The sequence below is a fragment of the Microcaecilia unicolor genome, chromosome 6, assembly GCF_901765095.1.
Source record: "Microcaecilia unicolor chromosome 6, aMicUni1.1, whole genome shotgun sequence".
NCBI classification, from domain to species: Eukaryota; Metazoa; Chordata; class Amphibia; order Gymnophiona; family Siphonopidae; genus Microcaecilia; species Microcaecilia unicolor.
This window is the reverse complement of record NC_044036.1, coordinates 147,199,242-147,225,873: the sequence shown is the minus strand read 5'-3', so window position 1 is coordinate 147,225,873 and position 26,632 is coordinate 147,199,242. Positions and strand designations below refer to the sequence as shown.

At 44.3% G+C, this 26,632-nt stretch overlaps 1 protein-coding gene across 1 annotated transcript; it reads right to left on the bottom strand.

Moving 5' to 3' along the window:
- On the bottom strand, positions 1-25,916 carry LMOD3 (leiomodin 3). Its single transcript, XM_030206943.1, has 3 exons — positions 25,488-25,916; positions 3,952-5,460; positions 1-974 (listed from the first exon to the last, which is right to left on the bottom strand). Exons 1-3 carry the CDS (start codon positions 25,779-25,781, stop codon positions 948-950), a joined length of 1,830 nt encoding a protein of 609 aa, XP_030062803.1. The 5' UTR covers positions 25,782-25,916; the 3' UTR covers positions 1-947.
- Between the last annotated feature and the right edge of the window lie 716 nt (positions 25,917-26,632).

The following is a 26,632-nucleotide window of genomic DNA, read 5'->3' as shown; positions in this document are numbered from 1 at the left end:
CAATATTGGGGGTGCTGAAGCACCCACAGAGTCGGCTCCAATGAATGAAAGGTTTGTGGTGCTGCAGATTGGAGGTGACAGTCCATGGGTGTACATTATGGAAAACAGTCTTTCTTTTTTCTCATGGAGGAAGAAGCTTGTCCACTCATCTGGAGCTGCTTCCAAGTTCCAAAATAATTTGAAACAATTACATACCATCAAACATGAAAACAATTGAAAGTTTTTGATTCCAAGACTGCAGGAGAAGATGAGAACTTGTAAAATGATTAAGGCTTCTTCTATTCTGCAAAATTCCCAAATCCCACTTGTGGTTTTGTTTCTTTTATTTAAAAAGTTTTCTATACCACCCCCCACAGCCTAAAAGGTCATTCAACCTGAAAAACAAACGCCGAACACAGCGGCCACATTGGCAAATTAAAAACAATACTTAAAACAAATAGTACATATCCAATAAATAAACCCATCTTCCACAAGTGGCCAAATAGGTTTAAAGCCGGATGTCGCGTTATTTCTCTTGCTAGTAAAGAGACGTTAGGATTGGGGGATTGGCATATTTAGCTCAGTGTTTTGTGGCCTAGGGAGATTTTATTCCTCTGAGCTTTTTTTTTTTGTTTGCTTGTTACCTAGCTGAATTTTGCAGAATAGCGGCCAAAGTGAATGAAAACTGTAGGGTTTCATTTTGCAAAGCTTTCAGCATTGAGGGAAGTTCACTGGCACTCACTGGAGAAAAGAGACACCTGGAGAACTGGGATTCAAACATTTTTCACAGCTGTTTTGAGTGTTCTCTTATATCAGCTCTTTGCATCTTCATTTCATTATATTGCTAAAATTATGTGTACAATGTTGTTCCCACATGTATCTACCACCTGGTGTCTGAAGAACAATCTTAAAAGGGTCTTGAAAGAGCACTTGACTAGTCCTTCTGGCTTATGTTTGAACGTGGTGTCCTACTCCAACTCTTTTGGCAATGGTACCTGGAGAAAAAGAAGACCAAGACATTAATGTATAGCTAAGCAGTGATCCTGATACCTTGAAAAAATGGATTGTTGTGAGATCTACCCAGGTACTTGTGACCTGGATTGGCTACTATTGGAAAGGGAAATGGGACTTGATATACCGCCTTTCTGATGTTTTTTGCAACTACATTCAAAGTGGTTTACAAATATTCAGTTACTTATTTTGTACCAGGGGCAATGAAGGGTTAAGTGACTTGCCCAGAGTCACAAGGAGCTGCAGTGGGAACCAAACTCAGTTCCCCAGAGTCACAAGGAGCTGCAGTGGGAATCAAACTCAGTTCCCCAGGATCAAAGTCTACTGTGGTAACCACTAGGCTACTCCTCCACTAGCAACATTCCATGTAGAGGCCTGCCCTTGCAGATCAGCAATGCGGCCGCGCAGGCTTCTGTTTCTGTGAGTCTGACGTCCTGCACGTCAAACTCACAGAAACAGAAGCCTGCGCAGCCACGTTGCTGATTTGCAAGGGCAGGCTTCTACATGGAATGTTGCTAGTGGAGTAACAACATTCCATGTAGAATCTCCAATAGTAGCAATAGAATCTCAACATTCCATTTAGAATCTCAAATGGGGAAAGGGAAATGGGACTTGATATACCGCCTTTCTGAAGTTTTTGCAACTACATTCAAAGCGGTTTACATATATTCAGATACTTATTTTGTACCAGGGGCAATGGAGGGTTAAGTGACTTGCCCAGAGTCACAAGGAGCTGCAGTGGGAATTGAACTCAGTTCCCCAGGATCAAAGTCTACTGCACTAACCACTAGGCTACTCCTCCACTTGGCTTGATGGACCTTCGGTCTGGCCCAGTATGGCAATGCTTATATGCTTATGCCCCAGTATAACTCATTGTCTAACAGGATTCCTTAGGGATCCACTTACTAAGCTGTGATAAGCACTAATGAATGCTTACCACAGCAAAAAATGGCTCACCATGGGCCGTGCTCAGACATCCCTTGATAGTTTTGAAATCGGCGCTAAAAAAAAATTGTTAGCATTGGGGGCCGAGAATGGGCATGTTCTGGGCTAATTAGTTAGTGCAGCTACATTGCCACTCACTAACTGATAATACATGAGCCCTTACCACCTACAAATAGGTGATGGTAGAGGCTCATGTACTAATGGAAAATTAGCATGTGGTCACTAATATTTAAAATGGAAAAATTGGCCAATTTACCCTGCTTCCTTTCCTTTATAGAAGACTAGTATACTGGATCTATAAGCTCCCAAGCAGTTAGGCCTGAGTACTTATGCCAGCCATAGAACTGGTGTACATTTATTTGTTGCATTTGTATCCCACATTTTCCCACCTTTTTGCAGGCTCATTGTGGCTTACATAGTACCGTAAACGGTGTTAGCTGGATATGCACATAACTGAGAGTCCCATCCATGCTCCACCCAGACTGTCCATGTATATCACATGCTGTGTAAGATTTGTACATATTTACAAAATAGCTCTTAGGTGGCTTTTCGACGTTAACGTGCTTATGTGCACACATACATGTGTATATGTTGGCATTCTAATCATGCACATGTAAAACTGGTGTGTAAATATTAGTGCCCAGTGCATAGAATTATCCCCTATGAGCAGGGGCAGACTGACCATTTGGGCACGAAAGAGGAATGGGACTTGGGTGTGATTGTATGTGATGATCTTAAGGTGGCCAAACAGGTAGAAAACGAGATGGCGAAAGCTGGAAGGATTCTTGGGTGCATAGGGAGAGGAATGGGAAAAAGGGGGCGATGATGCCCCTGTATAAGACTCTGGTGAGACCTCATTTAGAATACTGTGTGCAATTCTGTAGGTGGCACCTTCAAAAAGATATCAACAGGATGGAGTTGGTCCAGAGGGTGGCTAATAAAATGGTCGTTTATTGTTTATTATACTTGATATACCTTTCAGTTGGGTAACCAAAGTGGTTTACAAAACCAAACTTAAAGAAAAACAATGGAAAGGAACTCCATTAACTCAAAGGACAGGAAAAGGAGGAAACTAGGCAAAGATCCTCTACTGCCCAAGGCACAACCCAACTCACCTGAAAGAACTCTGGGGGAAAGCTAGTGAAGAGAAGTTTTTAGGGCAGAATGGAATTTAGTATAGGATTGCTCAGATTGGAGGTCAGGGGGAAGACAGTTCCAGAGAGCAGGAGCTTTGAAAAATAAGGCAAAATGACAAGTAGACTTAAGGCGAGAGCAATAGACCAAGGGAATGGCCAGATGATGATCTTTGTCATAAAACGTAAGGGGAGTGGGACAGACTTAAAGATCTCAATATGTATACTTTGGAGGAAAGGTGGGAGAGAGGAGATAGGATAGAGACATTAAAAAACCTATGCAGCATAGATGCACAGGAGGCAAGTCTTTCAAACGAAAAGAAGCTCTGGAATGAGGAGGTATAGGATGAAGGTGAAAGGGGGTAGACAGAAGTAACCTGAGGAAATACTTCTTCACAGAAAGGATAGTGAATTCGTGGAACGGCCTCCTGGTGGAAGTGGTGGAGTCGAAAACAGTATCTGAATTCAAGAGAGCTTGGGGCAATTACATAGGATTTCTAAGGGAGTGATAGGGAGAGTAGATGGCATGAATGGACAGACTGGATGGGCCATATGGCTTTTTTCTGCCTACATTTTCTCTGTTTCTATGTAAGTTGTGCACTTAATTGGGAGCCCCGCCTGTGCCCTTGTCATGAACACTCCCATGTATTTACATACTATGCCATTTACATGCACCCTTACAGAATAGGGCTCAGGTGTTTTTCTGCCACAAATGCATGTTAAGTGTACATGCCTGCAAAAGTTCCAGTATTCTGTACATGTATGCACTCAAGTTGCATGTAAATATGAGTATGCTGTTATAGAATTGCCCTTTAAATGCTTCAATAAACATGCTCCTTCATTGACTGCTCACTGAAAATGGTGCTGCTTTATGAATACTTACCGATTTAAGATAAGCTACATTGCTCTGACGGATGTCATTCAATAACTCATCTCTAGGGGTCATCTCAACAAGAGGAGGTGGTCGCCTTCTTGGAACTGGTTTCAGAGTCTTGATCACATCTTTAAGGTTGGCTCGCTCTGACGACTCTGTATCACTTGGCATGCTTGATTTCGGTTTTGTTCTTTTGAGCTTGACCATGTCGCGGAGGCTGGTTTGTTCACATGGTTCAGAAAGCTTCTGGGCAATTGACTTTGTCTGACGTTTCTTGAGCTTGATCTCTTTAAAGGACACTGGTTCAGGACTGTTATGTCTTTCAGGAATTGTGTTCACCTGGTCGCTTCTTTGTCTCAGGTGCGTGTCATGGGACATGGATGGCTCTAACTTTGGGGAAGAAGGTGTAGGAGGTCTTGGGATGAGAAGAGGCCCACCTAACATTTGTATGATTCCGGGAGGCAACCCGTACCCATTCGCCAGCATGGCTATAATATCTTCTTGATCCTTAGCTTGCTGCTGCCTTTGATCCTCTTGCCTTTTTTGTCTCTGTTTGTCAAGATTTCGAGTGAGCAGATTTGTGACCACCATTCTGGGCCCAGGAAGCTCAAAATGATAGCCCATCTTCAGTAATGTAGTATTGTTCTTCAGAAGTCGCGCAATTTCCATTTCTGCATGGTGTCCCAACATATGTCTCTGATTGTGAAACCGTAGTTCAGTTAACACCTCGTTGAACTGTAGACACCTCAGAGTAGCTATTATTCCTTTGCCTGAGATGAAGTTAGACTCAATATTTAGAGTCACAATACTTCGATTTTCACGCAACATATTAGCCAGAGCGAAGGCCACATTATCATCTGCTCCCACATTTGCTAAACAAAAGGTTTTTACATGCTTGTTTTTTTTCATTGCATTGACAAAGTCCACTAACATTTCTTTTGGGATGTTTTCAATGTTGTTCAAGTTGACTTCTTTCACATCTGGGTTGTTTTTTCGAATGTTCTCCAAGGTTTCATCTAAATTTGTTTGGTTTCCAGAGGGTCTTGCAGTCATCTTAATAAAATTAGTATCCAGTGCTAACTTTTTGGGCAAGTTTAGCTTGCCTATTTTCTTTTCACCATTTTCTTGATTTTCATATTTTGCCACTGGCTCTGTCAGTGTTTTACTTGGTATCTCGTCGTTTGTCCTGCTTTTTTCTTTGTTTTCGATTTGTGCAGGCACCTTTAAATCATTCTCATCTTCTTCTCTCATGCTGTAATCCTTAGAATCTTTAATTTCATTTTGAGCTCTTGTTGATATATCAGATTCATTGGTTGACTCATTTGCATTTTCTGAATACACATGTGACGCTTTTGAGTACTTATCATTTGTTCTTTTGTCGAGTTTCCTATCAGTAGAGTTTTGAAATGGCCTTTCCTTGACTGGATCGGTGTATCTCTCTAATGTTCCTTCAAGATCAAAACTTGTGTCTTTGTGTTCCCCCTCTTCAACTGTATTATCTTTGCTTGAAAAATTTCTCTAGGAAAGGCAAATTAAGAGTTGAAAACATTGGTAGTAGATTCAGTGACTTTATTTTCTTCTTGCTACTTAAGTAAACCACTTAAATTCCATGATCTCTAAAATTCATAAATGAAGCTTTACTTAGCGTTAGAAAACATAAGGACAAATATTTCACATAACTAGTCCAATACTGAAGATTAATAACATAATTAAACAGTATGAGGTTGATATCCAGAAGTACTTATGGGGGTTAGTAACAGCACTGGCTGCATAAATCATTTCCTGGTAACTGAACATATAACAGTGGCTATTTTATTTACAATATTGCTACAGTTATGTTTATAAAAAAGCGTGGTTTGGAAGTGGAGTGAGGATGGACAAAATGTGTTCAGTGAAATTTAGTCCCTGACCCTGGGATTCTATACATTGCGCCTTAATTGGTTAACTAGCTAATCAGCGCTGCCAATTGAATGTTAAGCTATTAGCACTAATTGGCATTAATTAAGATTTAAGTGCACAACTCACTAAGTGTATTCTATAACATGATGCACTTAAGTTCTGAGTTGCATAGTTGAAAAGGAGGCATGGCCACTGGCAGGGCACGGGCGTTTCTAAAATCTATGCGCTTTGTTATAGAATACACCCGCTCTGTGTGTCGGGATTTACACCAAGTAAAACATGGCATAAATCGCTGTGGCCAGGGCCGCCGAGAGGGAGGGCCAGGGGGGACAAAATTACCCGGGCCCGGCGCCGCAGTCCCATCCGCCCGCCCTCCCTCCCTCGGCTCTGACTCCGACTCTGATTCCGACTGATCATCTGCCAAAGGGCTGGGCCCCCTGTGTTGAACTCACAGCGCCTCACCTCCAAAAGCGCAGCAAGCAGCGGCAGATCGCTTCCCTTTGGGCCTCCTTCCCTCCCTGTGTCCCGCCCTCGCCTGATGTAACTTCCGCGAGGGCGGGACACAGGGAGGAAAGGAGGCCCGAAGGGAGGCGTTCTGCTGCTGTGCTTTCGGGGGTGAGGCGCTGTGAGTTCAATGCAGAGGGCTCGGCCCGGTGGAGGGGGGTCCCGGCGACCTTGGGTGGGGGTGAGGGGGCCCGGGGGCGGCCTTGTCCCCGGCCCAGTCTCTCAGTGGCCATGGCTGTGGCTAAATTTGGTTGCGTGAAGAGGCACTTGACGTCTTGTATATACTGCATGGAAATTTAAGCCTATTCTATAAAATGTAGGTGTGCTTTAGAGAATACGCCTAGGTGTACTTTTTTTTCCATTGCAGAATTTTCAGGCACCATGATTTAGCCCTGAATGTATAACTTCTGCTATATATGTGTCAGCACTTGGATGTATATAATTTTAACCATGTAGCTCACAGTAGATTGTCAAATTCAGCACTTACAGGAATACTGTTTCTGAAAATTTATATAGCTTTAAATATATGTTACTAGTAAAAAAAAGGCCCGTTTCTGGAGCCAATGAAACGGGCGCTAGCAAGGCTTTCCTGTGGCTCCCGCCCCCACCCGTCGTCGATGTGGGTGAATTGCTCCGCCTCCGCCCTCAACGTCATAACGTTTGACGTGAGGGCGGTGAATTGCTCCGCCTCCGCCGTCAACGTCATAACGTTTGACGCGAGGGCAGGGCCCAGAGACTGTGATTTTCGAGGCTTCAGAGCTTCGAACATACGAACCTTGGCTTCAGTGACGTCAGCAGCCAATAGAACGTTGAGGGTGAGTTTTATATATATAGATACATTTAAAGGGCGGCTACACCATTCTCCATGTGACAATACATCATACTTCTTAATAGGTGGTTGGGAAAGAACTTCAGCATGATTTTTCAAGGTTGCTAATTGGCAACTTTCCTCTAATGCTCCACTGAATTATGGGATACACCCCCCCCCCCCCCACCAAATCTCCAATACAATTTTGTTAACACAAATTTGCCAATTCTGCTTTTAAATGAGCATATAAACCATACATCTTTCATTTAGTTTAATCCAAACACTATCTATCCTTTGTGTGACAAAGTGTCTTCTAAAGATCAAAATGCTGGTCCTTAAAATGATCACCTCAGTTTTTCTTAATGTTATGTTGACTTTAGGCCTAATAAATTAAAGTTTATTTCTCCCCATTCTGTGTTTATGGGGGGAAAAAACTATCGAGAAAGAGTGCACATTATTTGGAAATAGAGCACAATATTAACGATAGTCATTTTAAAAGAAAAAAAACACAAAGATCTTTTCTGGCTGCCCTTCCCTAGTTAACTGTAGTGTGGGTTACTTTATTGTCCTCGTAATATGATACAAAATATGCAGTGACTCTAGGAAGCAAAGTTTCAAAATGACATGCTTAGAAGTGGAGAAAACCCTCAGAAACCTGGGACAGACAGTCGCAGGTTTAGAGCGAGGTTACTAACATCAAAAGTAACACCCGCCCAGATTCTATCATTGGGTGTAAAAACTCCACTGTTTACTTATTAGAATTTTTTCAAGATTTTATCAAACATTTTAACTTTATCTAAAGGTATGATTCTTAATTGCTGAACTATTAAACTTCCAGCATTACTTCGTTTAATAACAAAAGTAAAGCACTCTTATCTTTATGTTCGACGGGGGCCACCTCCGTTTCACCCCAACAGGCATAATATCAAATAATGTACAAACTCCAAAGCAGACATAATATCAAATAACATTCAACCAAAATAAACAATAAATATTAAAACACAATTTTAAAAAACTCTATGCAGCCACCTCCCTTCTCTCTCCCCCTCCCCCTCTATCTTGTGCTTGTACTTCCTTTAGTGCTGGTTACGATATTACTGTTGTTACTTTACCAGCTGATATTCAGCCCACAGTGGTCATCTGGTACTTCTGAAATCCAAGTGTTGGCAGCATCCAGAAGTTATCTAGGTATGGCCGATAGTCAGTGCTATACCTATATAGCTAACCATGTGGTCCAATATACCTGGCTAACTATCTAGGCACCAGCATTTAATAGCTACGGTGCCAGATAACTTCCAGGCCATCATGACTTTGCCTATGGACTTCCTCGGCACTAACCAGATAGTGCCATTAAATATTAGCGGATGGGCCAGCTGGCATGATCTAACTCTGAGGAGCCTCTCCTGCCTGGTTAAATCCAGGGGCATAGCCAGCAGTCCATTTTTGGGTTGCCCAGGGGTGGGCTATGGCAGGGGCGTAGCCAGATGACTAATTTTGGGTGGGCCTGAGCCAGTGGTGTGCTGGAGCCGGCTCGCTCTGGCTCGCAAGATCCGGTTGTTAAATTTTGGCCGGACTCGCGAGCCGGTTGTTGGAAAGGGTGAGCCGGCTCTCCCTCCCTCCGCCCTCCGGATCCGGTCCCTCACCGATCCTACCTTGACTATCGAATTCTTCGGGGCAGGCAGTGTTGCCTGCCCGCTGCTATCGCTGACTTTCCTCCGCCGCCTGTTTGCGCTTTAAAAATGGCCGCTGAGACTTCCAGAGGCGGCCTCGCGAGACTTCTGTAAGTCTCGTGGCCATTTTGAAGCGCGATCAGGCAGCGGAGGAAAGTCAGCGATGGCAGCGGGCAGGCAACACTGCCTGCCCCGAAGAATTTGATGGCCAAGGTAGGGTCGGTGAGGGACCTGATCAGGAGGGAGGGAGGAAGCAGGAGAATTTGCGGAACAAGTCGGGAGGGGGTGGCAGGGGAGAGAAGGGAGCTGCTGGCCATGGGTGGATGGAGGGCAGGGGAGAGAAGGGAGCTGCTGGCCATGGTGGATGGAGGGCAGGGGAGAGAAGGGAGCTGCTGGCCATGGGTGGATGGAGGGCAGGGGAGAGAAGGGAGCTGCTGGCCATGGTGGATGGAGGGCAGGGGAGAGAAGGGAGCTGCTGGCCATGGGTGGATGGAGGGCAGGGGAGAGAAGGGAGCTGCTGGCCATGGTGGATGGAGGGCAGGGGAGAGAAGGGAGCTGCTGGCCATGGTGGATGGAGGGCAGGGGAGAGAAGGGAGCTGCTGGCCATGGGTGGATGGAGGGCAGGGGAGAGAAGGGAGCTGCTGGCCATGGGTGGATGGAGGGCAGGGGAGAGAAGGGAGCTGCTGGCCATGGTGGATGGAGGGCAGGGGAGAGAAGGGAGCTGCTGGCCATGGGTGGATGGAGGGCAGGGGAGAGAAGGGAGCTGCTGGCCATGGGTGGATGGAGGGCAGGGGAGAGAAGGGAGCTGCTGGCCATGGTGGATGGAGGGCAGGGGAGAGAAGGGAGCTGCTGGCCATGGTGGATGGAGGGCAGGGGAGAGAAGGGAGCTGCTGGCCATGGTGGATGGAGGGCAGGGGAGAGAAGGGTCGTTGGCCATGGGTGGATGGAGGGCAGGGGAGAGAAGGGTCGCTGGCCATGGGTGAATGGAGGGCAGGGGGAGAGGAGGGGAGAGAGAATAAATGCTGGACATAGATGGAGGGGAGGGAAGAGTGAGGAAGGAGATAAGATAAGGGAAAAGGAAGAAAGGAGAAAAACTGCAAATGGATGAAGAAAATAGGCAGAAGCTGAGGACCAGAAATGAAGAAGAAAGGAGGAAAGGAAAGAAATAAATGGAAAGGAAGCCCTGGAAACGGAGTTAGGAGGACAGATAGCAGCAGAATTGGATACTGGGCCAGCATGATCAGAAAAACAGTCACCAGACAACAAAGGTAGAAAAAATCATTTTATTTTCATTATAGTGTTTGGAATATGTTCACTTTGAAAATCAGGTGCTCAACATTAAAAGTTTATATTTACTTACTTATTTATGGCATTTTATCCCACATTAAACATGAATTAGATTGGAACCTGGGATCATTTAATTTTTTTTTCCTGGAGAGAGTAATGCATTGCCCCCCCCCCCCCCCCACCCACTGGCTATAGCCAGCTCTGCAATTTTGGGGAGCGCAGAGTTGGACAGGGGGGGCGCAGTGGTGGACAGGGGGGGGGGGCGCCGAGGTGGACCGGGGAGAGAGCCTGTTGTTAAAAATTTACCAGCACACCACTGGCCTGAGCCCAAGGTGGATGGGCGTGGAATTTGCCCCGACTCGGCCCCTCCTCCGGTTTGCTCTTGCTCCTTTCTCCACCCTTCCCTGCCCACAAACCCCAAATATTAAATACTTGAGCTGGCGGGGATCCCCAAACCCTGCCAGCTAAAGAGTTCCTCCAGCACACTTCCAAACGGCATCCAGCAGCACTTGCCTCATACTGATGCTGCTGTCCAGGCTGTGCATGCTCAGTGCTTTTGCATGTGTGAAAACTGAGCATGTGCAGAAGGGCCGGTCTCAGCGCCAGCTCAATGTAAGTGCTGCTGGTTGTCATTTGGAAGAGCGCTGGCTGCCCAAGGAGGGAAAATTTTCAGCTGGCAAGGTTTGAGGATCCACACCAGCCACAGCAAGAGTGTCACAATTTTGGGTGGGCCTGAGTCCAAAGTGGGTGGGCCCTGGCCCACCCAGGCCCACCTGTGGCTACGCCACTGGGCTATGGAGGGGACCTGTTGTCCATACCGTAAATGAACTTTTCTATATTTGTCTGTCTAATCACCCTTTACTTTATTCTCTCATTTATGAACTCCAATGTAATACCACCTTGAAATTTATGCTATCATCAATGAATAACAATGCTATACTGTATAATGTACATGCTATACTAATCTGTATTTCTCAGATCCGGAAGTGGCAGCTGTACTCTGGCATTATGTAAGCCACATTGAGCCTGCAAATAGGTGGGGAAATGTGGGATACAAATGCAGCAAATACATTTTCTCTCTGCTCCCCCCAACGCTGTATTAGAAATCATACTTTTGCTAGTGGGGATGCTCAAGCCCCTTGCAAGAAAGTCAACAGTGTGCTTTCCAACCTGCAATGCCAGCAGTCTCTTGTGTGCTCAGTTCATACGCAAACTGAGCAAGCATGGGGAGTGCTGCCATCAGTGGCTAGAAAGCACTTTGTCGACTTCCTCGCTGCTGAGGGAACATGAGGGGTGGTTTGGGCAGTGGATCTCTTAGGCTGGTGGGGTTTGGGCATCCCTACCAGCCATTCAATGGGGCTACAGTTTTGGCAGCAAGGCCCCCCTCTGTGGCTATGCTAGGCTATGCTACTGGTTAAATCCTTTTGAATATTGATCCCTTTGCATTTAGAGTGTATTAAATTGGGTAAATCAAAACAGTATGACCCTACCCCAGTACATTTACAGTGTAAGCAAGTTCCAGAGGCAATGAGAGATGGACACGTTGTTTCCCAGACCTACACACACTCTCTTGGATTCTTTTAGGTTATAATATCTTTCTTTTATCCAACAAAAGAATAATGAAAGGTTGAGTTCTAAGGATTCCCTGTATAGCTGCGACCTCAGAAGCTCATATGCCACTATGTCCTTGGATTATCATTACAGTGGTCCAATATAAAATATCAGAACTTAGATGGCAACTCATGCACTGCATTGCAGAGTTCTATTTTGCAATAAACCAGACAGTAATGTGAACTGATACTTATTTGGGCTGTTGGTTGACTAGAATAAGTAGGCTTGAAAGAAAAACATCAGAAATGTGCATTGTGCAATAGTAACTAATGTGGCAGTAAATTATCGTTAAACAATCTGGGGATAAAAAGACTGTGGGGTCTTATTACTAAGGGGTGTTAAGCTCTTAACACAGCTTTACTGCAAGAAAACAGGCCACCACAAAACATGTTAAACTGCTTTGTGGTATTTAGCCTGTTTTTGAGCACTAAGCACGCGTTAACTATTTTTTAAAAACATTTTTTAAAAGGGGTGTGTCATGGGTGGAGAGTGGGTGTTCCTGTGTTATCTGGCTAGCTCGTTGTGATTAGCACATGCTAAGTGCCAGATTCTATGACGCCTGAAGAATCTGCATGGAAAGAATTTCTATATAAACATATTCTATAAGCAGCACCTAGATTTAAGTGCGGTATGTAGAATATGCTTAGTTGATATCCTAGCGCATAAAACTAACTTTCATAAATCTCTGAAGACATATCTCTTCAACAAAGCCTACCACAACGTCCAATAACTGTAACCACAACACCTTACCACTCGCCCTCCATTTCGATTGATTTCTTTTTATGCCTGTATGCTTAATTTTATCATATCAACCCATTCTCTATGTAACAACAATTGTAACTTCCACTCTAGAATGGCGAATGCCATAACGGAGCATTGTAAGCCACATTGAGCCTGCAAATAGGTGGGAAAATGTGGGATACAAATGCAACAAATAAAATAAATAAATCAACATGCCTCCAGTTATACCAATGAAAATGTGGCGTAAATACCAGCATGTAGATTTAGGCACAGAGAGCCATATTCTATAACACCCTCAAAATGCCCATCTCCATGCCCCTTTTTGCCTGTGCATGTTAGAAGTTAGGTACATTGAGTTACAGAATACGCTTAGTGAATTGTGTGCATAAATTCTAATTACTGTGTGTTAAGTGCTCTTATTTTATTTTATTTATTTGTTGCATTTGTATCCCACATTTTCCCACCTATTTGCAGGCTCAATGTGGCTTACATGATGCCGTAATAGCGATCGCCATTTCCGGAGTGCGAAATGCAGATTGGTGTTGCATTAAGGATCATAAGTGACAGAGTAAATTAAGCAGTGACGTATAAAGAGTTCAGTTTTGGTCAGTCCTGGTAAAAGTTTCTCTGTCTGGTGTTTTAGGCTGGATCATAGTGGTATGCTTTTTTTGAACAGATAGGTTTTCAGTGATTTCCGGAAGTTTGCTAGTTCGTGTGTTGCTTTTGTGACGTTTGGTAGCTCATTCCATAGTTGCGTACTTATGTAGGAGAAGCTGGAAGCATATGTTGATTTGTATTTTTGTCCTTTGCAGCTGGGATAGTGGAGATTCAAGAATGTGCGTGCTGACCTTTTTGTGTTCCTGGTTGGTAGGTCTATAAGGTCTATCACGTAGACTGGGGCCTCGCCGTGAATGATTTTATGATCCAGGGTGCAGATTTTGAACGCAATGCATTCTTTAAGTGGGAGCCAATGCAGTTTTTCTCTTAGAGGTCTGGCACTTTCGTATTTTGTTTTTCCGAATATGAGTCTGACTGAGGTGTTTTGGGCAGTTTGGAGTTTCTTGATGATTTGTTCTTTGCATCTGGCGTAAATTGCATTGCAGTAATCTTGGTGGCTTAGCACCATTGATTGTACCAGGCTGCGGAATATTTCCCTTGGGAAGAAAGGTTTTACTCTTTTGAGTTTCCACATTGAGTGGAACATTTGCTTTGTTGTATTTTTCGCTTGGTTTTCTAGTGTGAGATTAGCGATGCTAATTAGTTTGTCAAGCCAATTAAGTTACATGTGTTGTTATAGAATATGCCTGGCTTTTGGTGCGGATCTCTAGGCACACTATATAGAATCCGGGAGTACCTGAATAGCACAGAGTTAATACAGGAGCACAGTGGCTTCTAAATAGGAGGCAGTAGGTGCTCCCATGATAATTTTTTGCAGGTCTCACGCGCTAATGACAACATTACTACACAACCCGAAAATAAAAAATGTAAATAAAAAGCCCTAAAAGTGCTGTGTTAAAAAATCTGGGCTTATTGTGCAGGAAAGTCCCATGTTAGAACACATGAAGCCCAGATTTATTTATTTATTTATTTAATTATGATATTTATACCCTACGTTATCCCAAACTGGCTCAGGTTCAATGTGGCTTACAAGCAATAAACAGCATTGACTAACAATAAAAAGATAAGCATAGATTATTAAATCACGCCAAAAGACATAGATTATTACTATCAGAGAAGTGCTGAAGACAGATAATTTCACTGCACATAAAAGGGCCCCAGTATCTGAAATGTTAACCTTGGGTGTTATTATGTAACACAAAATAAACACTTTCCCCCTGATTTTATAAATTGTTGACAAAAATTGTGCATGTAAATTTAGGTGCATTCCTGATATGCATGTACAATTTAATAGAATAATGAGCCAATTAGTGGCAAAAATTGGCTTAAGCAATTGGCACTAATTAGATTTAATTGGGACTTACCCATGTAAAGTTAGGTGCGAGATCCACGCCTAAAATTTACATGTGGTCCAAAAAAGGGGGCATGGAAATGGGAGGGTCATGAGCATTTCAGGGTGGAACGGGGACATGGTTTCGAGTTATGGGCGTAATTGTAGAATAACAGTGCTCCACGCATAAATTAAGGCGTGGGCATTTGCACCACGTTTACATTGGAGCAAATGACGTCACCTAAATTTACATGCGACCTCTCTGGTTAAGCATTAATTCTATAAACTGCGCTGAATTTTAGGTGCAGCTTATAGAATACTGCTTACGTGGGGTTTATTCAGCGCCAATTTTTTAGGCACCATATAGAGAATCTAGCCCTTTTGGGCAATTTTACTAAAGTTCTTAAATCAGTTAACACAGGGATTAGCGTGCACTATTGGTGCATGCTCATGCTAACATTTCATGCAGCAGTTTGACACTTAACATGCGTTAATTCCTATAGGGAATGGGCGGGATCTGTGCCTTACACTTAATGTATGGTATAGTACCACACATTAACTGTTAACACAGCAGATAACGAAGATGCATGTGAAGGGCAATTCCATAGACAGGCGCCTAGATATGCATATTGGGAGCCTGTTTCCATAAAGGGTAAGGGTAAAACTTTTGATATACTGCCTTTCTGTGGTACAACCAAAGCAGTTTGCATACATTATATGCAGGTATTTCCTCTGTTCCTATTGGGCTCATAATCTGTTTTGTACCCCGGGGCAATGGAGGGTTAAATGACTTGTCCAGGGTCACAAAGAGCTGCATTGGGACTCAACCCAGTTCCCTTGGTTCTTATCCCACTTCACTAACTATTGGGCTACTCCTCCACTCTATCCCAGGCTTGATGGGTTATTACTCTGCATTTTTTTTAAAATCTTGGTTCCACTTCTCTGCAACATCCATCCAAAATACTTATGACTAGAGGCCGCCCTACCAAAATTCAAGGCAGTGTTAAAGACCTATGACTTCATGGTTGTGAAAATGTTATGTCATTGTGCTAAGACTGGAATGGTTCAATTGTTGATGTCACCAATGAAAGTTTATTAAAAAAAAAAAAAAAAGACCTATGACTTCCAGTAGGCGTTTGGAGGGGGCTGATTCAGACTGGAATAGCGTGAGGTTGTGTAGTTTTTCCCTCTCTCCTCCTCTCCCTTTTATACTTTGCCTATTTGTCTCCTTTCTTTCTTTCTCTCTCTTACTTTCCCCTTCCCTAAGTTATTAGTTTATTATTTTATTGTAAATCATCATAACCATGTTGTAAATGGCACTGGCATAAATAAAAAATGCAGAGTCTCTTGTAATAACTCATCGAGTCTGGGATGGAGGCGGGACAAATAATAGTTTATCTTTGCTAGAATAAAGAACCCGAGAAAGAGTATGAAAACTCAATGCATTGGAGAGGGGACTGGGAAGCCAACAGGCATGGCTTTGTGGCAAGCACCAGGACTTTGAATTTAGCCCTGTATCTAATTGGGAGCCAGTGATATGCATGCAAGCGTGCAGGTGTGAGCCCCCACATTCTCCATTCACACTCTGCCCATGTCTACACCTGTCTGTACAATACATATTATCAAAGGTATTTGTGTAAGTACAGAATAGCACATAGGCATTTCATGCCTTTGTGAATGTATTCTAGTCATTTATGGGCATATTTGCTATAGGTATAGGAGAAAGTGGGATGTTTGACCACGGAAAACCAAAGCCTGGATTGATTGATCTTAAAAACACTTGTTTATTGATGGAAAAAAGAGTTTTTAAGATCAATTTATTATTATTATTAGCATTTGTATAGCGCTACCAGACGCACGCAGCGCTGAACACCTAATGCAAAGAGACAGTCCCTGCTCAAAAGAGCTTACATTCTAAATAAGACAGACAAGACAGTTACGGGTGAGGGAAGTAATGGGTGAGAAGGAAGGAAGGGACAAGGGGAGGGCAATTGAGTAGTGGCTAGGAGCTAAAAAGCAACAGTGAAACGGTGGGTTTTCAGCATAGATTTGAAAACAGATCAATCTATCCAGGCTTTGGTTTTCCATGGTCAAACATCCCACTTTCTCCTATACCTGTATTCTCCCGTTGGGCGTTCAAGTTCTCCGCTTGTTTGCGGATTTGTTTGAACACATATTTGCTATATAAATGTTAGCAGCTTATTTATAGAATTATCCCTGTAATGCATGTTGGGTTTTTTCTGTGTGTTCACTGCATGGACAAATGCTTATCTCCAAGCCAGCCTTCAAACTACTTCCAAAAGCACAGACCCTCCTTGCGCAGTCACAGCCCCCTTCAAACCTTTTTCAACACTTAGATTTGAATCTGGCTTTCTCACCCATTATAGGAAACAGGATCTTTCAGCTGTAAAATATTATCATCTCATCACCTCTGTCTACCCCCACCACTCCCTCCTACTGGACTGTAAAGACATACAGTATGCAGATAGACGAAGACTCTACTATTTAAACCTCGTGCAACTGCCTTTATTTTCCTTCACTGATCTAATACTAGGGCAGGAAAACTCTTGAAAGCTTGCTACTGAACTATTAAGGGGTCCTGGTTTTTAAGTCCTAATGTGCACTTAGCATGTGAAAATCAGGCTACCACAAAACGAATTAAAGAATTTTGCGATATTTTGCCTGTTAACACAGGCTAACTCATGCGTTAGCTATTTTTTGAAAGTATTTTTTGAGGGGTGTGTCATGAGTGGAGAAGTTTTAACCAGCTAGCGAGTTCACATTAGCATGTGCTAACTGGCTAACACTGAGTTAATGCAGGAGCTCTCAGTGCCTCCTATTAAGAGGCGGTAAGCGATCTTGTGTTAACTTTTCACAGGTAAAGTGTAGTACTGCAAATATTAGTGCCATGGCAGATGACGTTTAATGTGAGCAAGTGCAAAGTGGTGCATGTGGGAAAGAGGAACCTACATGTTAAAACCTGTTTTAAGTTAGCACGGATGCACTTAGCGCCCCTTCATAAAGACGTGCGTTACAAGTCATATGAGGAGAGACTTGCTGACCTGAACATGTATACTCTGGAGGAAAGGAGAAACAGGGGAGATATGATACAGACGTTCAAATATTTGAAAGGTATTAATCCGCAAACGAACCTTTTCCGGAGATGCGAAGGCAGAAAAACGAGAGGACATGAAATGAGATTGAAGGGGGGCAGACTCAAGAAAAATGTCAGGAAGTATTTTTTCACAGAGAGAGTAGTGGATGCTTGGAATGCCCTCCCGCGGGAGGTGGTGGAGATGAAAACGGTAACGGAATTCAAACATGCATGGGATAAACATAAAGGAATCCTGTTCAGAAGGAAGGGATCCTCAGAAGCTTAGCCGAGATTGGGTGGCAGAGCCGGTAGTGGGAGGCGGGGATAGTGCTGGGCAGACTTATACGGTCTGTGCCAGAGCCGGTGGTGGGAGGCGGGGATAGTGCTGGGCAGACTTATATGGTCTGTGCCCTGAAAAGGACAGGTACAAATCAAGGTAAGGTATACACAAAAAGTAGCACATATGAGTTTATCTTGTTGGGCAGACTGGATGGACCATGCCGGTCTTTTTCTGCTGTCATCTACTATGTTACTATGTCATGCAAGGTTCCACGTTAGGAGTCACGGACCAAGAAAGGGATCTAGGTGTCGTCGTTGATGATACGTTGAAACCTTCTGCTCAGTGTGCTGCTGCGGCTAAGAAAGCAAATAGAATGTTAGGTATTATTAGGAAAGGAATGGAAAACAAAAATGAGGATTTTTATTTACATTTGTACCCCACGCTTTCCCACTCATGGCAGGCTCAATGCGGCTTACATGGGGCAATGGAGGGTTAAGTGACTTGCCCAGAGTCACAAGGAGCTGTGCCTGAAGTGGGAATTGAACTCTGTTCCTCAGTTCCCCAGGACCAAAGTCCACCACCCTAACCACTAGGCCACTCCTCCACTTTGTATTGCTCCAAGGTGCAACCGCACCTCAAATATTGTGTTCAATTCTGGTGGCCGCATCTCAAAAAAGATATAGTTGAATTAGAAAAGGTACAGAGAAGGGTGACGAAAATGATAAAGGGGATGGGCGACTTCCCTATGAGGAAAGGCTAAAGCGGCTAGGGCTCTTCAGCTTGGAGAAAAGGCGGCTGAGGGAAGATATGATGCAGGTCTATAAAATAATGAGTGGAGTTGAACGGGTAGATGTGAAGCGTCTGTTCATGCTTTCCAAAAATGCTAGGACTAGGGGGCATGCGATGAAGCTACAATGTAGTAAATTTAAAACAAATCGGAGAAAATTTTTCTTCACTCAACATGTAATTAAATTTTGGAATTTGTTGCCAGAGAATGTGGTAAAGGTGGTAGCGGAGTTTAAAAAAGGTTTGGGCAGCTTCCTAAAGGAAAGGTCCATAGACCATTATTAAATGGATTTGGGGAAAGCCACTATTTCTGGGATAAGCAGTGTAAAATGTTTTGTACTTTTTTGGGATCTTACCAGGTATTTGTGACCTGGATTGGCCACTGTTAGAAACAAGATGCTGGGCTTGATGGATCTTTGGTCTTTCCCAGTATGGCAATACTTATGTACTTATGTACGCAGGGCCATGGGGGCCTGGGCCCCCGCAAATTTCATCCGGGCTGCTGGTTTGGCTGGTGGGGGTCCCCAACCTCTGCCAGTCTAAGCCTTCTTCAGCGCGATCTCTGGCGCGTTCGCTGCCTGCCTCCTGCTCTTCTTTCTTCTTGCTCCTCTTGTGCACGCTGACGCACCGGAGATCACGCTGAAGAAGGCTTCGGCTGGTGGGGGTTGGGGACCCCCACCAGCAAAGGTATTTGTTTGTGAGGGATTGAGGCGGTGGGGGGGGGGCAGCACTCAAAATGTGCCCCCAACCTCGGGCTCTGGCCCCCTCCCACCGTGAGGTCTGGCTAAGCCCCTGATTAGTGCACAGCATGACCTGAAAGAAAATATTCAAAAATGCCTTATATTCTGCCATGTTGACTCTGGGCTTAGAGCATGGGAAAGTCTCACATTAAGATTTTAACGCTCTAAGAAAGATCTCACCTAAAACTTGTTTGTTAAACGGTAACCTTATTCCCATGTATCCAGGTTGACTAACATGGCAACCACAATTCTCTGCTCAAAGTCTCTGAAAAATCTCTACGAGTTTGAAGTCAGGTTACTGCAGCCTTTTCTGATCCAAACATGAGGTGAACAAATGGGAACTCTACTCTCTCCTTAAAGAAGTACTTTCCTAGATGACTGAATTATGAATATATATCTGAAAGCGCCTGGGTTGGAGCCTTGGTAATCTCTGTTGCTGCTCACAAGTTCTAGACTTGTACTAGTTCAGCTTCTCTTTGACCCAATTAGCAGGTGCTGTGTCTGTTTCCTCTTAAGACAGTAATGAAATTAAAGCAGTTGCTCCTATATTGCGCTGTTGAATACATTAACTTACATATTATCCCCCAGATTCTATATATGGAACCCATATTTGCATGTCCAAGCTTGTATGCACGCCCAAGATGCATGTGCTAATTGAGTAATGAACCCTTAATTATCAATGATTGGGTGCTATCAACCAATTACTGAAGTTAATTGGCACTCATTAAAATTTGCATGCGTATATGTATGCTCTGTTCTATAATGCATGGCGCCTAACCCCATAACGCATATCTTAAAAGGTGGTGCAGCCATGAACATATCAGGAGCATTCTGAAAAGTTGCACATAAGGTTACTGAAGAGTTCCTCAGCACACCTTAACTTGAGGACCCTTTTACCATGCTACGGTAGAGCTACCATGCCATTGGCACGCACCAATCCGGCACTACAACTGGCCCACTGTGGGACCCGGCGGTAGGGCCATCCCCACTGTGCACCGTTTCCGGTAAGACAGAGAATATTTTGGGTGGCAGGGGCTTACCTGGTGGTACTCGAGCACAGCCGCATGCTGCCCAGTTACTGCCAGGTTAGCACGGGAGGGAAAGGGAAATGGGACTTTGATATACCGCCTTTCTGAGGTTTTTTGCAACTACATTCAAAGCGGTTTACCTATATTCAGGTACTTATTGCCCTTACTGCCCCTTAAATAGGTGGTGGTATGGGATCCCCCTGGAAATGGCTGTGTGGTCAAGCAGGGGGGAGCCAGACCTCGGCGGGAGGGGGGCCAGAGCCCAAGGTGGGGGGGCACTGTTTAGCCTTCTCCCCCCGCCACCAACCCCCCTCGCTGCCGAAACTTTGGACCGCCGCCGCAACTGCAAACCCCTCCCCTGGCGCCACATCAGGTACCTTGTTTGCTGGCAAACCCCAATCCCCGCCAACCGAAGAGTCTTCAGCGCCGGTCGACTCCAGCGCCTTCATTGTGGGATCATCTGTTTCTGACGCCTTACGTCCTGCACGGGACTACATGCACGGTGCAGGATGTAAGGCGTCAGAAACAGATGATCCCACAACGAAGGCACCAGAGTTGACCGGCGCTGAAGAAAACTCTTTGGCTGGCGGGGATTGGGGACCCCTGCCAGCAAACAGGGTACCTGATGCAGCGGTGGGGCGGGTGGCGACGGCAGGGGGGTCAAATGTAGAGGGAGCCAGGGTGTAATCTGTGGGGGCCAGTGTGCACTTATCACACAGTCATTTCATTTTTTTTTTTACATAAGAGTAGCCATATTGGGTCAGATCAATGGTCCATCTCACCCAGTATCCTGTTTTCCAAACAGTGGCCAAGCTGGGTCATAAGTACCTGACAGAAACCCAAATCGTGGCAACACTCCATACTACAAATCCCAGGGCAAGCAGTTGCCTCCCATGTCTGTCTCAATAGCAGACTATGGACTTTTCCTCCAGGATTTTGTCCAAACCTTTTTAAACCAAGATACTCTAGCCGCTGTTACCATGTCCTCCGGCAAAGAGTTCCAGAACTTCACTATTCGTTGTGTGAAAAAATATTTTCTCCTATTTGATTTAAAAGTATTTCCATGTAACGTCCTCGAGTGTCCCCTAGTCTTTGCACTTTTGGAATGAGTAAAAAAGTTGATTTACTTCTACTCGTTCTTAAACCACTCAGGATTTTGTACACCTCAATCATATCCGTCTCTTTTCCTAGCTGAAGAGCTCTAACCTCTTTAGCCTTTCTTCATACGAGAGGAGTTCCATCCTCTTTATCAGTTTGGTTGCTCTTCTTTGAACTTTATCTAATTCCGCTATATATTTTTTGAGATACGGTGACCAGAACTGAACGCAATATTCAAGGTGCGGATGCACCATGGAGCGATACAAAGGCATTATAGTATTTTTCGGTCTTATTCATCATCCTTTTCCTAATAATTCCTAGCATGCAGTAAAAGGGGCCTTGGCGCACGGCAAATCCACGTACCGATGCCACTGTAGGGTCCCCTTTTACCGCAGCTTGGTAAAAGGAGCCCTTGGGAACCAGCATCTACACTAGGTTTCAGCAGGAGTAAGTCTAGTGCCTAAAGTTAAGCACAGGAATTGGCACTCTGCGCTATTCTAGAAAGGGTGTGTGCTAATTTTTTATGGCACCTTATTTATTTATTTGTTACATTTGTACCCCACACTTTCCCACCTATTTGCAGGCTCAATGTGGCTTACATGATACCGGAGAGGTGTTAATAGACTCCGGAGTAAAGCAAATGCAGATAATGGTTGAGTTGGGGCAGGGGCGTAGCCAGACAATGAATTTTGGCAAGAAGTGGTTGGGCACCAAGTGTTCTCCCCCCCCCCCCCCCCCCCAACTACCACCAAAAAAAATATTTCAGCTGGCGGGAAAATGCTTCTTTCCACCTTGGCAGTATGCAGCAGGCATGGGCTGAAAACTGAGCGTTTGCAGGTGCCAGTATTGTGGAGAGTAGCGTTTTTGTTACCATCAGGGGGAAGTCTTCAGCTGGCCGAGCTTGAGATCTCCATCAGCTACCGCTAAATGTATGCTACTATTGGACCTGTGGCTACGACACTGAGTTGGGGTAGGAAAGGTAGGGACCACATGAAGGAACATGTGGTGGGGCCGTATGGAGGACAGTAAGAACAGATGAGATTGTTTGTTTGGTGATCAATACGAATTGTGGTGGTGTAGTGTCGCTGAGTTCAGGCATTTAAGGTAAGCCTTTTGGAACAGGTGGGTTTTTAGATTTTTTCTGAATTGGAGGTGGTCATAGGTGGTCTTGGTAGTGCGTTCCATAGCTGTGTACTGATGTAGGAAAAACTGGATGCGTAGGTTGATTTGTATTTTAGTCCTTTGCAGCTTGGGTAGTTAAGGTGTAGGTATTGTCGTGCTGATGCGGATGTGTTTTTGGTTGGTAGGTCAATTAGGTTTGTCATATATCCCGATACTTCACCATGGATGATCTTGTGAACCATAGTGCAGATTTTGAAGGTGATGTGTTCTTTAATTGGGAGCCAATGTAGTTTTGAGCATTATTTATAGAATTTACCCCTATACTGCTGGCTAGTGGTAAAAGGTGGATAAAGAACCCAGTGTTTTGGGGGTGATCCTGTACTCCTCCTCACTTACTTTTGGACCACAGATCGCCAACCCGTGGAGACGAACTTTCTACTTAATATTTATCAAATAAAAAAAATTTCAGCCTTCTATGCATTTGCTTATGGTTCGCCTCTAAGCAAATACACGATGGTAGTGCATTCCAAATAGAAACTGCACAAAAAGAGCATCAACTTAGCAATTAAACCGTACACCGTTAGATGCTGGAAATTTGAATAAAAAGCTACCACGCACCCAAGAGGAAGTAAAAAGAGAGACTGAAAAACAGAGTAAATGACGGCAGATAAAGACCTGTATGGTCCATCCAGTCTGCCCAACAAGATACTTTATATGTATATCCGAGTTTGATTTGTCCTCGCCTTTCTCAGGGCACAGACAGTAGAAGTCTGCCCAGCACTCTTCTTGTACTAAAAATTCTGAAGATTCTGGAATCCTAAAGAGTTACAAGATTCTAGAATCCCAGTTGGTAGCAACATTCCATATAGAACCCCAAAGAGTAACATAGTAAATGACGGCAGATAAAGACCTGTACGGTCCATCCAGTCTGCCCAACAAGATAAACTCATTTTACATGGTATGTGATACTTTATATGTATACCCGAGTTTGATTTGTCCTCGCCTTTCTCAGGGCACAGACTGTAGAAGTTTGCCCAGCACTCTTCTTGTACTAAAAGTTCTGAAGCTAGCGCCGAAGCCCCTCAAAATTTACACTCCAGTCCATTCCTATTCTCAGGGCGTAGACCATAGAAGTCTGCCCAGCTCCCGTTTTGTTTCCCAATTACCGGCGTCGCCACCCAATCTCCGCTAAGATTGTGCTGAACCATTCCTTCTAAACAGGATCCTTTGTGTTTATCCTACGCACGTTTGAATTCCATTACCTTTTTCATTGAATGAGCAATTTGAAATACTACCACACAAAACATGAAAAATCATACAAACCATTTTAAACACAATGAGGCATATTTTCAAAGCACTTTGGGAGGCTAAGTTCCATAGGTTTCTATGGAACTTTGGGAGGCTAAGTGCTTTGAAAATATGCCTCCATACGCGCCTCGAGAAAAGAGCCAGTGATGTTCCTCACATATGGAGCGATACTATCATATTTCTTCAAGCGAAAAACCAATCCCACTGCAGTATTCTATATTATTTGTAATTTGTATAAAAGTTTAGCATTCAATCCAACATAAAGAGGTTACAATAATCCAGAAGGGACAGCATCAACATCTGAACCAGTAGTGCAAAATGTGATAGAAAAAAAATAAGCCTTTGCTAAAATAGCACGAGTTAGTGGTAAAATAACACATCTTAACCGTAGCCCACATTGATAACTTCCTCCCTTTAGTTACTCTACTCCTCCACTCTCCTTAGACTGGTAGATCTACTAGCTGGATTGGTCTTGGAAAAAACTAGATAATTTGTAGGTTGTAACCAGGGGGCCAGAGCCCGAGGGGACACATTTTAGCCCCCCATGGTGCCGTGGACCCCCCTTTCCTACCACCATCAACCCTCCCCCCAGTCCCCCGCCGCCATCAGGTACCTGTGCTGGCGGGGGTCCCCAACCCCTGCCAGCCAAAGTCCTCTTCAGCTGGTCTCCGGGCCGGCGCGTTGCTGCAGCTGATGTGGAAGCCTAGGATTCTGTTTCTTCTGGGTGAGTCATGCAGGATGTCAGGACGACTCACACAGAAACAGAATCCTAGGCTTCCACATCAGCTGCAGCAACGTGCCGGCCCGGAGACCGGCTGAAGAGGACTTCGGCTGGTGGGGGTTGGGGACCCCCGCCAGCACAGGTACCCGATGGTGGGGGAGGGTTAGCGGCAATGGGAAGGGGAGTTGAAAGGGTCGGCGGGGACCAGGGCCAAATCTGGGGGCCCAGGCCCCCATGGCCCCATGTAGCTACGCCCCTGGTTGTAACACCCTTCTGAGAACTAACCATCAAAGCCAAACAACCGAACAAAGAAAACAAAATCCAACTTGCTGTATGTATTTCTGTGATACATTTGTCCTAAACATGTTATATTTGGTGTTCATTAACTTGCAAACTTACTTCTGATAAACATCTTAATCACTATAGTTACTGTATACATAAAAAGTACTTTTATACACTTCTTCATAAATTATTGAATGTAAGTTACAGTAGCATTATTCTAATAAGTGTTTCAGCTCTATAACCTAGCATATACCTAAAATAGGTCAGTGATAAATCTCAGTAATGATTTCTAATTCCTTTATCTGATTGCTTTATATACATTTCAAATAGGTGAAAAGATTCACAATCGCAATGTGGCTTACGCTACTTTCTATGTTATAAAATAATGCTTCCATAAAAGTTTAGGATTTCCAAATGTGTCAGTTTGTAGTGAGTGGGGAAGATCATCCCAGATTTGAAATATAAACAACCTGGAAGATGAAAACAGCTGATTCTTTGCTGGTTATAGGTTAAAAATAATTGGAAATGATATTTCAGCAAACCAGAGGAAATGATTATAAAGCATTTGAAAAACAGAGTGAGCTCTGCTAAGGTGAACACAGAGCCTTTCCTAATTACCTCGGAAGGCAGCAGGGTGGCGGGCACCCTCTCTTCATTCTGCATGCGCTTGGCTTCCTTTTGCCAGTACAGATAGTCGACGAGAGACCGATGATCAAAGTTGCCTGTCGGGGTTTTCTCAGTTTGATCCTTTTGGATCATTCCGACAGGCACACGGGGATCCGGCGCCAGAGCTTCCATTTCCAATTGCAGCTCCTGGAGCTCTTCGGGGGACAGATTTGCTAAGATTTCATCTTCGTCAATGTCCCCTGTGAAGACCTCCTCTTGGTCAGATTCTTGGCTATATTCAGACATTTTCAGGTGGAAAATAAAGTTTTCGAGAATTAAAGTAGCTGAAATTACGAGCAGGCCAAAACAATATCAATTATATATCACCAGGCTAGTACACTTTGTATGTCTGAAGAACAGAGATCGTGCTTGATCCCAGCACGGGGGACACTGGGATGAGGACTTAGTCTAAAGTCTATATTAAGCTGTGCCTGGCTGCCTAAAGAGAATTTATGGAGTTAATGCCATACTCTGTTTTCAGCAGCTTGTGTCAGCTGCACAAACCTTTCTGACATTTCAGTGCAGCTGGTGTGCGTTCTCCATTGAGTGATACATTTACTTTTTGGCTTTCTAGAGGATTCGAATAACAGGATGACTTCTTTCAACCATCGTTTTCTCTCTCTCATCAAGACGCGTTTATAAATTAGCACAGAAGTAAGTTATCATTTCTAAATCACTACCAGGAGCACACGGACAGAAATGAGAGACAGTACCTGTTCTAAAGAGCTTAAAATCTGGCCAAGACAAACAAAGTGAGAGAGATTTGAGGAGAATGTAGATATTATAGAGAAATGGTCAACATATAAAAGCAACCTCAAAAGGTGAGTATTTAGTCTGGATTTGAATGTGGCTGGAGAGGGCACATGACACCCCCCCACCCCACTCAGCAGTGGCATTCCTTGGTCGGCTGCCACCCGGGGCACTTCGCCGCTGTGCACCCCTTCTCCTAGGTGCAGCATCGTCTGTTCCCCCTGGTTGCAGCTTGACCCCCCCCCCCGGGTGTAACACAACACCCCCCCCCCAGGATACAGCATCCCCCCACCCCCCACCGCCCTGCCCTCAGTATGCCACTGCCACTCAGGAAGTCTGTTCCTGGC